Below are 13,720 nucleotides of genomic sequence, written 5' to 3'. Positions count from 1 at the left end.
TAATTAAAAAATAATACTGGAACATTGCTTAACCTGCCAAGTATAGTTAAGCAAAATTTAACATGAGATCGGTTGCAAGCAACAAAAATGTTTAGAACCTATCCCAAATTACCCTGCTTCATCATGATTAAACAAGGAGACTAACGTATGTAAATTGGAGTAGTTGTCTTGCAGTAACTCTGGCATGGATGAGGACTTCAACAATTGACAACTGAGTTTGGGTTGAATTTCAATTATGTTATAGAATTGGAAGTAGTTGGTCGTAGTGATGTGATGCATATGTAGATGAAGTTCAACTTCAGTTAGGTATGACAAAATTTTGAATGATTTAGCTCACTTAAATGATTGCTAGGGATATGCATTTTATGTCAAAGATGATAGTGGCCCTTTAGTTGCAGGAAACTTGCGCTTATCTGTTACTGCAATTAAAATTAGTTGTCTGACATTTTAGAGGGAGTAAAGAAGTTGAAAAAGGCAGTGTTGCGATAGAGTTGGGTATGCTTACAAGGATTTTTTGTGGACAGGTGTAGACTTAAATATTTATGAGTCTGTTGGATAAAAATTGCTCAATTAGTGAATCTGCTTTTGAACCTCAGTACTTTCTTGTTCCTCCTTTGCTTTTCATGTTCCTTTCAACAAAGGACACCATTTAAGTTTTAACCTTGTAACTGAAATCATACTTGATTGAAAAAGTTAAATTTTGCATTCAAGAAAACTGAAGAATGATGCCAAGCCTCTATTACTTACTTTTACACTTAAGTTAATGTTTAGTTAAAGTTGTAATATTCTTTATGAGTTTTAAATGAATGCGTACACTTAAAAATTATACTTCTCTTCTCTTGGAGGAACCTCCCAGTCCACAGCATAATCATTTCAAAGTTGGTATGAAACTGGAAGCTGTGGACCGGAAAAATCCTCATCTGATTTGTCCAGCAACTATCAGTGAAGTGAAAGGAGATGACATTTTTATAACATTTGATGGTTGGAGAGGTGCTTTCGACTACTGGTGCAAATATGACTCTCGTGATATTTTTCCAGTGGGATGGTGTGCTATGACAGGAGATAGTCTCCAGCCACCTGGCAATAGGGGTAAGTTTTAAACTGAATATTGTTTGTTTTAAAGTTTTGTGAGGAAGATACATTTTGGTATGTTTAACAAAGATTTGCTTAATTGTAGAATTATCAGTTGGTTACCTAGCCAATTTTCATACTTCAACCAAAATCTCACAAGATTATCCTTAATTCTTATTACAATGTCAAGTAAATTACCTGTCACCTTCTCTGACATGACAGCAATGATTATAACTCAGTAGCAGATGTTGAAGCCATTAGATTTGCTGTAGAAATGCAAGTTATTTTTAGTTTAATTTAAACTTTTAATTTACTGTTACTTAGCTGTAGACAACCTTCTTGAAAATTTCAGATATGGGAGCCAGTAAAAAAAATTTCCTGTATTTACTGGTTACTCTTAGTTTGCCTTGAAGAGTTGTTGATAAACTTTGAATGTTGTAATGAATTCTGATAAATAATCAGGAAAGTGTAAGATTTTTAACTATTGATGATCCAAAACTAGAAATTGATTTCCAAGTTGACGTGGTGTCATTCTTTGATAAAAGTTTGAAATAATAACATCTTCAGATGATTTTATACTGATATCAATTCACGGACAGTTTCAGAATAGATGGTGAAGCATGGAATTCAGGGATGGAGATTTGGGGAACTGTTGGGAGAAGTGTGTGAGTGATGGGCAGAGGATGACAAAGGGGGAAAGGGTGGGAGAGGAGAAAGACTAAGGGTGATGGGGCCAGTTGGATCAGAAGGAGAGAGAAACAAAAATGGGGACGGAAGGGTTTGAGGATAACGGTTCTGTTAGATGGGAATTATTGTGATTTGAGAGCTAGGCTTAACTTGTATGGTGCATGTATTTGTTTATATGTTATATTAGCTAATTAAATCAATGACTGAGTTTTCAATTATTTCAGTTGCTCTATGGCTTAGATTGAAGATACCTTAAGACTCTTCCCATATGACAGTGTACATTAAATGAAATCTTAAATAAAATCAGATGGTTAGAATATTTGGATTGTGTTTCATTTTCCTTTATTAAAATCTAGCATTAAAAATTTGAGGAATATCATTTGCTTTGTTTCAGAAATTTAATTGTCAGAGAATTATTAAATATTGTTGGCTTTGGAAATCCACAACTGTTGTTTAAAAAGGTTGAATAAATTGAAAGCTCTAGTTGATAATATTTTAGTTGGGCTTTCATTTATTTCATAGAACTCAGGAGGATCAGACCATGCTTAGTTGAGTTGCATATTGAAATGATACTCAGGAGTCACAATAGTTGCACACAAGCACTTTGAATGTGAAAGGCAGGGAAGGCACAGCATTCAAATATCAGCCAATAAGACAGAGGCTCTTTGTTTTCGTGGGAATCTAGTAACAACATGGGCACAGAGTGTGGAATGAGCAATTGAACTTACTGGCAGGCAGTAGGGTGACATTTTCTGAAAAGGTCTGAACTATTGATCTGTCCTTCCAACAAAACAGTTTTTATGTTTTTATTTAACCCTGCCCATTGATCGTATATATCAAGATGCCTAACAATAATATGTAATGCTCAGTGTTGTAGATTAAATTCTTTCTTTATTTGAGGTTGTTAAAACATTTATTTTGCTATGATATTGACTGATAAATCCTGGAATTTATAATTTGAATTCAATCTTAATATTTTTAAATGTAGCTGATCTTTTGTTAAACATGGCAGATTGATAGTTCAATTTCAAATTCAAATTTTAAGTTTTGGTAAGATGCTTAGAAGTAGCTCTATGTGCAAGTTTAAACTTGAATAGAAGTATTCAAATTAGTGTATGGATATGAATTCTTACATGCTGCAAATTACCTAGGGGATAGTTACATGCAAATTTCCAGCCCTGTAACTGTCAAATACGTTCCTTTAATGTCAAGACTTGAGAGTCTAATCTGTAAACTACTGCACTTTACAGCTTCCTCTTAATTTGTTTTAGGTAAATAAGTTATGATCATTTTGTTTAATATTCATGTGACCTTGTAAAATATGATCACTTGAAAAACAAGGTGAAAATTAATTATTGATGAATATTTGCCCATTATTTGACCATATCTAATTTCTATAGAATTTGCAATGGCATATTTGGGTTTTAATTCTTAGTTGCTATAATAAGTGTGTTCTATATGATAGAGTTGTGAAATGAATGTTGCCTGTTTCCCTATTTGGTAACATAATCAGAGATTTATGTAAATGTCAAAACCTGTTTTACTGACTATAAGACTACCAATGCATGAGAATTTGATGCAAGTGTTTCTGGTTTTGATTTAGTATACATTTTAGAATGGCGACCGTTGTCTGCAAATGCAGATGACCAATTTGAGTTTCTGCCTTTTGTGAATCTGTGACCCATTTTAACCTTTTAGCCTTGTGCAAAATTAGGGGTGAAGATAGTGGGAGCAGGTGACGGAATGAGCACTGTCTCTAGCCTGCACACGGTATACAGATTAGTTTAAAATTCATCACTTTTCTACCATCCCCCCACATCCCCAAACTAATGCAAATATCAAGCTTCAGTCAAGTATGAGCTTTGTGGATGGGTTGGTAGGCAAAAAAAGTACAGTCGACAGAGAAAATTTAGAAGGGAAATGAGGGACTTTTAAGCTCGTAGGAGTTGGTAGGATGCACCTAAATCAAACCACGGTAAATGTTACTGAAGCATATATATTTCTTATTTTACTTCTTTTAAATGAACAAAGCTACCTTTGTTATTGGTTGCCTGTGTAGCTTTTGTTTGATAAGAGTGCTTAAGTCCAAATGTGCAGTAAATGGTGTTGCAATACACTTATCACCAGTCCAGGCTCTCAAAAATTGATATATATTCTAATGCAGTTGGTGAATATTTTTTGTATTTTGTGCTATTAATTATAAATGCATGATACAGTATAACTTTAATATCAAACATTTCCAGTCCTGAGCTTATTGTGATAGAATTTAACTTAATTAAAAATTTGAAAGATTAATTTGTTTCTTCGTAGATTTGATTTTTTTGTTTTGGAACAAGACCATACCATTTGCTAAAGTTTTAATTCATCTAACATTTTAGTAAAATTACTCATGTTCATTGTTAAAATTATTATTTAATTAGAACAGTTGCTGATTGTGAGAAGGGTGAATTATTCTTTAAGGTGGATAGCAAAATAGTTTTCTTATTGTTGCTGTGTTTTTAAGTAGATGTTTGAATGGACCAGTAATGGATGTGTTTGGTATATTGATTGTGAAATAATATTTCATATATCACTTAATACTCTATGGTCACCAGCTGCCTCATGTCAATTGCAAAATAATTGTATTTCTCAATTTAAACAATGATCAGAAAAAGACAGTGTATCATTAAATGAACAAACTGAAATACTACAAATTCAAATTTTGCACTACTTACCAAGGTCCTACTTGTGAACTAAAATAAATTGGCTCTGTGACATTGCTTAAAAATTCAACAAATTAATATATTTGCACACTTCGTTTTCTCCTCAGTATTCTTCAGTTTTCCATGCTGAGTTATTTAGAGGCAATTCATCTAGTTCATGAAGTTGTTCGGGTTAGACAATAAACGGTGTTGGGGGAAAGTATAGTTAGATTAGATTAGATTATGAGGACACTCAGTCCTAGTTTATTGTCATTTAGAAATGCAAGCATTAGAAAATGATACATATTCCTCCAGTATGATATCACGGAAACACAAGCCAGACCAAGACTAAAACTGACAAAAACCACATAATTATAACATATAGTTACAACAGTGCAAAGCAATACCGTAATTTGATAAGAGCAGACCATGAGCATGGTAAAAAAAAAAGTCTCAAAGTCCCGATTAGCCCCAACATCTCACGCAGACGGTGGAAGGAAGAAACTCTCCCTGCCTTGAGCTTCCAGTGCCACAAACTTGCCGATGCAGCATCCTGGAAGCACCCTACCACAGTCCGACTCTGACTCCGTCCGAAAACCTTGAGCCTCCGACCAACCCTCCAACACCGAGCACAATCTCTGCCGAGTGCTTCGACCCCAGCCCCGGCCGCCAAACAACAGGCAAAGCCGAGGATTTGGGGCCTTCCCCTCTGGAGACTTCAGATCACACAGCAGCAGCGGCAGCGAAGCGGGCATTTCAGAAGTTTCACCAGGTGTTCTTCCGTGCTGTCACGTCTGCCTCCATCAAATCAGAATTGTGCACGGCCTCCTACTTGACAGATAACAGACATCACCACCAGAGAGGCTGTGCGCGCTGTGTCGTGCCGCCATCTTCTCCTCCTCCATGTTGCTACGTTCTGCCTGAACCTCTCAGTTCTGTAATGAATAATCTTCCATCCCTCTTGCTGGCTAATGAAAGATTTTTAAGTTCATCCATGCAGTAACAGATTGCTGTCAAGCCTCTATTTATTGCCCATCGCAAATGACAGTTGGGGTATTTAAGCCACAAATGTGCATGTAGTGCAGGTACTGTGGATGATAGTATTCCATTCCTCCTTTGCCTTGATAATCAAACATTTTCCTTTGTACTTTTCAACGATTTCCATTTTTTACTATGATTCGTCGATAAAAGAACGGCACACACAAATTCCTGGAGGAATTCGGCAAGTCAAGCATAATCTATGGAGAGGAGTGGTCGAAGCTTCAGGCCGAGATCCTTCATCTGGACTGGGTCACTCAAAGGGTTTCGGCCCAAAACGTTGACTGTACTTTTTTCCATAAATGCTACCTGGCCTGCTGAATTCCTCCAGCATTTTGTGTGTGTTATCTGGACTGGGGCTCAGCTGAAAATGTTTATTCCTCCCCTTTGATGCTGGCTGATCGACCTGCTGAGTTCCTCCAGCATTGTGTGTTGCTCTGGATTAACAGCATCTGCAGAATCTCTTGTGTTTATTCATCAGCAAAATCCTTCTTTCTGGTAGTGTCACAAAGATACTGTCACAGAATCCTTGGTTAGGACACTGCAGGGAGGCTGAAATACACACTGCAGCTATAGTCTGCCATAATCCACAGAGGTGACAGATAATCTGTTGTATTCAGCTTCTTGAGTATTTCAAAAATATACTCTTCCAGATCGGTGTAGAGTATCACAACACACTACCAATTTAGAAGCAAAGATAATCCTTTAGTTGTACTGTCTGAGTATCTGGTCTAGTTAAATTTTGCTTTAGCTGTGAACAACAGAATGGTGAGATATCGGTGATAGAACATAGAATAGTACAGCACAGTACAGGCCCTTCGGCCCACAATGTTGTGCTGACCCTCAAACCCTGCCTCCCATATAAGCCCCCACCTTAGATTCCTCCATATACCTGACTAGTAGTCTCTTAAACTTCACTAGTGTATCTGCCTCCACCACTGACTCAGGCAGTGCATTCCACGCACCAATCACTTTCTGAGTAAAAAACCTTCCTCTAATATCCCCCTTGAACTTCCCACCCCTTACCTTAAAGCCATGTCCTCTTGTATTGAGCAGTGGTACCCTGGGGAAGAGGCACTGGCTATCCACTCTATCTATTCCTCTTATTATCTTCTACACCTCTATCATGTCTCCTCTCATCCTCCTTCTCTCCAAAGAGTAAAGCCCTAGCTCCCTTAATCTCTGATCATAATGCATACTTTCTAAACCAGGCAGCATCCTGGTAAATCTCCTCTGTACCCTTTCCAATGCTTCCACATCCTTCCTATAGTGAGGTGACCAGAACTGGACACAGTACTCCAAGTGTGGCCTAACCAGAGTTTTATAGAGCTGCATCATTACATCACGACTCTTAAACTCTATCCCTCGACTTATGAAAGCCAACACCCCATAAGCTTTCTAAACTACCCTATCCACCTGTGAGGCAACTTTCAGGGATCTGTGGACATGTACCCCGAGATCCCTCTGCTCCTCCACACTACCAAGTATCCTGCCATTTACTTTGTACTCTGCCTTGGAGTTTGTCCTTCCAAAGTGTACCACCTCACACTTCTCTGGGTTGAACTCCATCTGCCACTTCTCAGCCCACTTCTGCATCCTATCAATGTCTCTCTGCAATCTTTGACAATCCTCTACACTATCTACAACACCACCAACCTTTGTGTCGTCTGCAAACTTGCCAACCCACCCTTCTACCCCCACATCCAGGTCGTTAATAAAAATCACGAAAAGTAGAGGTCCCAGAACAGATTCTTGTGGGACACCACTAGTCACAATCCTCCAATCTGAATGTACTCCCTCCACCACCACCCTCTGCCTTCTGCAGGCAAGCCAATTCTGAATCCACCTGGCCAAACTTCCCTGGTTCCCATGCCTTCTAACTTTCTGAATAAGCCTACCATGTGGAACCTTGTCAAATGCCTTACTAAAATCCATATAGATCACATCCACTGCACTACCCTCATCTATATGCCTGGTCACCTCCTCAAAGAACTCTATCAGGCTTGTTAGACACGATCTGCCCTTCACAAAGCCATGCTGACTGTCCCTGATCAGACCATGATTCTCTAAATGCCTATATATCCTATCTCTAAGAATCTTTTCCAACAGCTTTCCCACCACAGACGTAAGGCTCACTGGTCTATAATTACCCGGACTATCCCTACTACCTTTTTTGAACAAGGGAACAACATTCGCCTCCCTCCAATCCTCCGGTACCATTCCCGCGGACAACGAGGACATAAAGATCCTAGCCAGAGGCTCAGCAATCTCTTCTCTCGCCTCGTGGAGCAGCCTGGGGAATATTCCGTCAGGCCCCAGGGACTTATCTGACCTAATGTACTTTAACAACTCCAACACCTCCTCTCCCTTAATATCAACATGCTCCAGAACATCAACCTCACTCATATTGTCCTCACCATCATCAAGTTCCCTCTGATTGGTGAATACCGAAGAGAAGTATTCATTGATGACTTCGCTCACTTCCACAGCCTCTAGGCACATCTTCCCACCTTCATCTCTAATCGGTCCTTCCTTCACTCCTGTCTTCCTTTTTTTCTTCACATAATTGAAGAATGCCGTGGGGTTTTCCTTTACCCTTCTCGCCAAGGCCTTCTCATGCCCCCTTCTTGCTCTTCTCAGCCCCTTCTTAAGCTCCTTTCTTGCTTCCCTATATTCCTCAATAGACCCAACTGATCCTTGCTTCCTAAACCTCATGTATGCTGCCTTCTTCCACCTGACTAGATTTTCCACCTCACTTGTCACCCATGGTTCCTTCACCCTACCATTCTTTATCTTCCTCACCGGGACAAATTTATCCCTAACATCCCACAAGAGATCTCTAAACATCGACCACATGTTCATAGTACATTTCCCTACAAAAACATCATCCCAATTCACACCCGCAAGTTCGAGCCTTATAGCCTCATAATTTGCCTTTCCTCAATTAAAAATTTTCCTGTCCTCTCTGATTCTATCCTTTTCCATGATGATGCTAAAGGCCAGGGAGCGGTGGTCACTGTCCCCCAGATGCTCACCCACTGAGAGATCTGTGACCTGACCCGGTTCATTACCTAGTACTAGATCTAGTATGGCATTCCCACTGGTCGGCCTGTCCACATACTGTGACAGGAATCCATCCTGGACACACTTAGCAAATGCTGCCCCATATAAACCCTTGGAACTAATCAGGTGCCAATCAATATTAGGGAAGTTAAAGTCACCCATGATAACAACCCTGTTATTTTTGCACCTTTCCAAAATCTGCCTCCCAATCTGCTCCTCTGTATCTCTGCTGCTACCAGGAGGCCTATAGAATACCCCCAGTAGAGTAACTGCTCCCTTCCTGTTCCTGACTTCCACCCATATTGACTCAAAAGAGGATCCTGCTGCATTACCCACCCTTTCTGTAGCTGTAATAGTATCCCTGACCAGTAATGCCACCCCTCCTCCCCTTTTTCCGCCCTCTCTATCCCTTTTAAAGCACTGAAATCCAGGAATATTGAGAATCCATTCCTGCCCTGGTGCCAGCCAAGTCTCTGTAATGGCCACTACATCATAATTCCATGTATGTATCCAAGCTCTCAGTTCATCACCTTTGTTCCTGATGCTTCTTGCATTGAGGTACACACATTTCAGCCCTTCTACCTTACTGTCTTTACACCGTTTATTCTGCTTCTCTTTCCTCAAATCCTCTCTGTATGTTAGATCTGGCTTTACTCCATGCACTTCTTGCACTGCTGTATCGCTCTGGGTCCCATCCCCCTCGCAAATTAGTTTAAACCCTCCCGAACCATGCTAGCAAACCTACCTGCAAGGATATTGCTCCCCCTCGAGTTCAGGTGCAATCCATCCAATCTGTACAGGTCCCACCTTCCCCAGAAGAGATCCCAATGATCTAAAAATCTAAAACCCTGCTCCCTGCACCAACTCCTCAGCCACGCATTCAACTGCCATCTCCTCCAATTCTTACCATCTCTGTCATGTAGCACTGGCAGCAATCCTGAGAACGTCACCCTTGAGGTCCTGTTCTTCAGCCTTCTGCCTAATTCCCGAAACTCACACTTCAGGACCTCATCCCTATGTCGTTGGTCCCAACATGTATCACGACTTCTGGTTGCTTTCCCTCTCGTACCAGGATGTCGTGCACCCGGTCAGAGACATCCCAGACCCTGGCACCCGGGAGGCAACAAACCATGCGGGTGTCCTTCTCACGTCCACAAAATCTCCTTTCTGCTCCCCTGACTATAGAGTTTCCAATGACGACAGCTCTCCTCTTCTCCGTCCCACCCTTCTACACCACTGGGTCAGACTCAGTGCCAGAGGCCCTGCCACCGTGGCTCACACCTGGTCGGTCGTCCCGGCCAACAGTATCCAGGATGGTAAACTTAGTATTCAGGGGAATGGCTACAGGGGTGCTCTGCACTACCTGTCTGCTCACCTTTGCTTTCCCCCCCTCTGACTGTCACCCAACAACCTGCTTCCGACAGCCTAGGTGTGACTACCTCCCTGAATTCTCATCTATGACTGCCTTATTCTCCCTTATGAGTCGAAGGTCATCCAGCTGCTGCTCCAGATTCCTTACACGGTCTTCTGATGGTAATGCCATTGTCATTGGGAAGTAGTTTAATGTTCTCTTGTAATCATTTGCCTGATACATTGTGCAAATGCTACTTGCCAGTCATTAGCTGAAGCCTAAATGTTACTCTCAACCTTAACACATTAAAAAAAAATCTGTTGGTGCTGGAGAGGGTGCAGCAAAGGTTTACTGGAATGTTATTCGGGATACAGTATTTTAATTGAGCAGAGACTGGAGAAGCTAGGTCTGTTTTTCCTGGAATGGAGGAGGTTAAGATGGAGGAACTGGTTAGAAAATTGAGGATATAGGCAGTGTGGACTGCAATAAACCTTTCCCCATATTGGAGGCAGGTAATTCCAGAGGTCATAGATTTAGGGCAAGAAGAATGACATCAAAGGGATCTGGTGGGGGTTGAGCTTTTCCACCCAGAGAGTGGTGAGTTCCTGAAAAACACTGCCTAAGAGATTAGTTTAAGCATCGTTGCTGATAGTCTTTCAGAGGTATCTAGATAAGCACTTGAATCGACCAATCATAGAAGGCAATGAACTAAGTACTGGTTTAATACAGATGGTTGCCCACTGATCAACTTAGACGCAATAGGCCGGTGGCCTGTTTCCATACTCCAGGTATTCATCTTCTACGGCATTTGTGTGCTGGGCCTTTTGTGTCGATGTTCATAAGCTCTCCTGTTATTTCAGTTTATCTTGTCTCTGATTACTGAATACATAGAGCCAAATTTGAGCTGGTGGGTTTGTTTCTGTGCTGTATGACTCTATAAATGATTCAAATGTGAGTGCCGGAGGCATGATCATAGGAAACCTTCGTTACTGTGTCACTCATTGTGTTCCTATTATAGTTTAGATTTAGTTCATATCCTTTTTTTTTTGATGGTACATTGAGTAGAATTTCATTTTTATGTCTGACTGGTGTTTCTTTTGATCTTCTGCAATGATTGAATGTCATTTGATTTCCTGGCTTAATAGTAATGTTAGAGTGAGAATTATCTGACCTAATGTTGTTTTAGATGTGGTGGAATTGTGGGAGGAGTACTGCTGGGACCACAGCACCTGATTTTATTCCATGGCCTCCCATCTCTGTCTTGCTGGTGAGGCAGAACACTATGATGGAATTGCCTGGGATAATGGCTAAAAGCTTTGATTGTGATGATCTATATCAAACTTGACTAGGGTTTGAATTTGATCACTTAATCTTATAGGTCTTAGTTGGGTGTGCCTCTCTTAGTACAAATTCGAAGTATGATATCTGACATCTGTTCAGTAAGACTCTTGATATTCCAACAATCTTGCTAGTGCCATTTTCCAGACTGTTGCATGTTATTGGATTTGTACATCAACACACTTTCAATTAGCTTTTTTCTAGAGATGTTACAAGCAAACAATAAATTTTCCTGTGAATCTGGTAAGGTTCCTCTTAAAAAGAGGATTGTGGAACCAAATCTGGCACAACCAAGGGAGCTGGATTATCACTTTTACTGTCTATAACTGAACATGTGTCAGACATCAATGGTAGTGTTTGTACTAACAGAGGAAATGGTGCCTGCTGTGTTTAAAGTGAGGGAATAGGCCCCAGTGACTTCAAATTGACTGTGGGAAAAGTACTATGGTGAGCCGATATTTAACTTCTGGGATTTCTGAACAATTGGATTGGAGATTATTGGAGTTTTACTTTTTGTGAACTGCTAGGATAGTTCAGAGGGCAGTTAAGTCAACTACACATGGGCCTAGAGTTGCCTATAGTTAACACCAGATAAATTCAGTGTTAAACTTGTGCTTAACGTTAATTGAGTTTGAAAAGTCATAAAAAGTAATGTTTTTTCCCCTACATTTTAGTAGTACAGCTTTTGGAGTACAGGTTTCCCCTGCCATCCAAAGGTAGAGCGTTCCTATGAAACGGTTCGTAAGCCGGAATGTCGTAAGGCGAAAAAGCAATTACCATTTATTTATATGGGAAAATTTTGTGAGCAATCGCAGACCCAAAAATTACCGACCAAATCATGCCAAATAACACATAAAACCTAAAATAACAGTAACATATAGTAAAAGCAGGAATGATATGATAAATACACAGCCTATATAAAGTAGAAATACTTTTCCACAATCATTGCTGCACTGTTCTCCATAGCGAAAATCTCATGCAAGCACTTTCGGCAAAAACACGGCGCAAGTGCTCTTGCTCTTGGCAGAAAATCTCGTGCAAGCGCCGTTGGCAGAAACACTCTCTCTAGTAACCTTTAAGCTATGAAGCTGCCAAATCATACCAAATAACATGTAAAATTACACAGCCGATATAAAGTAGAAATAATGTATGTACAGTGTAGTATCACTTACGGGAATCGGGAAGACAGCTTGCCGAGCACACTGATGATGGTGTGTTAGACTGAGTCGTCGGAGTCGAGGTGGTGCAGTGACCCCCGCCCTCCGGGCAGCAACCCGATACCAATCTGCAAAGCATGCAGTGGTACAGCAGTAGCCAGGAGGCATCCAGCACATCTTTAAGAAAAAAGCCAATTGCATCGCCTCTGATCTGGGCCGACAATTACGTGTCGGGCAGCACCTAATTAATTCATATGTTTATTTCGGCTTTTTTCTTAAAGATGTGCTGTGTGCCTCCCGGCTATTGCTGCATTCTCCGCGAATCGGTATCTGTCGCGGCCTGGGGGTTGGGGTGGTGGGACACTGGGGTGTTATCTCATCATCGCCTGTTTCCATTAGGGCAGGCAGGTCATCTTCTATGACTGCCTGCCTCGATGTCGAAGGTTGAGGTTTGTCGTCTGCTGTGGCTGACGTGGAAGGCTTGCTTGACTGCTGAGCGTCGTGCATTTTTCGATCATACAGTTCTTTGTAAGCACTCAAACCATCCTGCAAATATCCCCTAAACCTATGTACCCTTTCAAAATTAAAGTCGTACTTTATCATTGCAGTGAAAATCTCACACAGTTGCTTCACGTTCAATTCGCTACTGCATTCGGTTTCGATTGTTATCCTTTCTTCTTCCAATTGCATCAGCTGTTCATCTTCAGTTCTTGGTCATGGGATGCCCATCATCTTCGTCAGCTTCCACAAGCCAGACTCACTTTGTCCTTACTTCATTCACCACGATCGAAACGCTTAATTATGTCTAGTTTTACGCTAAGTGTTACACCCTTATGAGTTCTTTTAGGCTTTTCTGATACCTTAGAACTCATCTTGCAAACGGCTTCTCACAGGCATGTGTTTAAGCAATGCCAGTGAGAATGCCGTTCCGAATCCGGGGGAGAGCGGCTGATTTTATCGCGCGCTGATTTTTTTCGTAAGAGTGAAAACACCTTCTGTTAGCGAAAACAGGGAACTAATGTAGGTCTTTCGTAACAGTGAGGTTTCGTAAAGCGAACATTCAAAAAGTGGCGGACATCTGTATCTTTGATTAAAAACTGTTCTTTTGTGTACAATCTAAAATCATGAGCACTTCAATTATTTTATATTGTATTTCTATAAAGTATTTATGAAAAGCTACTTTGCTAAACCCATATGAATACTAAGGTTCCTTACCATTTTATTGTCTTCCACTCAAAAAATGAAATGTTTAATGCAGACTGCATGGAAATACCCATTTAGCATAGAAAACCACTTGGCTTACTCAGTGCTGGCTCTTGGAGCACACCTATCAC

The 13,720-nt window shown here is 40.7% G+C and overlaps 1 protein-coding gene across 4 annotated transcripts in view; it reads left to right on the top strand.

Annotated features, from left to right (window-relative positions):
* The window catches only part of scml2 (Scm polycomb group protein like 2), a 141,706-nt gene that overhangs the window by 61,454 nt on the left and 66,532 nt on the right, over positions 1-13,720 (top strand). For 3 of the 4 annotated variants that reach the window (XM_063051066.1, XM_063051065.1, XM_063051067.1), the window contains one exon: positions 846-1,089. In XM_063051066.1, coding sequence (XP_062907136.1) covers positions 846-1,089 — 244 coding nt within the window. The remainder of the gene's footprint in view (positions 1-845; positions 1,090-13,720) is intronic. The other variant, XM_063051068.1, reaches the window with a different exon arrangement.

This window comes from Mobula hypostoma, chromosome 6 (assembly GCF_963921235.1).
Source record: "Mobula hypostoma chromosome 6, sMobHyp1.1, whole genome shotgun sequence".
NCBI classification, from domain to species: Eukaryota; Metazoa; Chordata; class Chondrichthyes; order Myliobatiformes; family Myliobatidae; genus Mobula; species Mobula hypostoma.
Note: the sequence above shows the minus strand (reverse complement) of the source record. Positions and strands in the feature narration are given on the sequence as shown.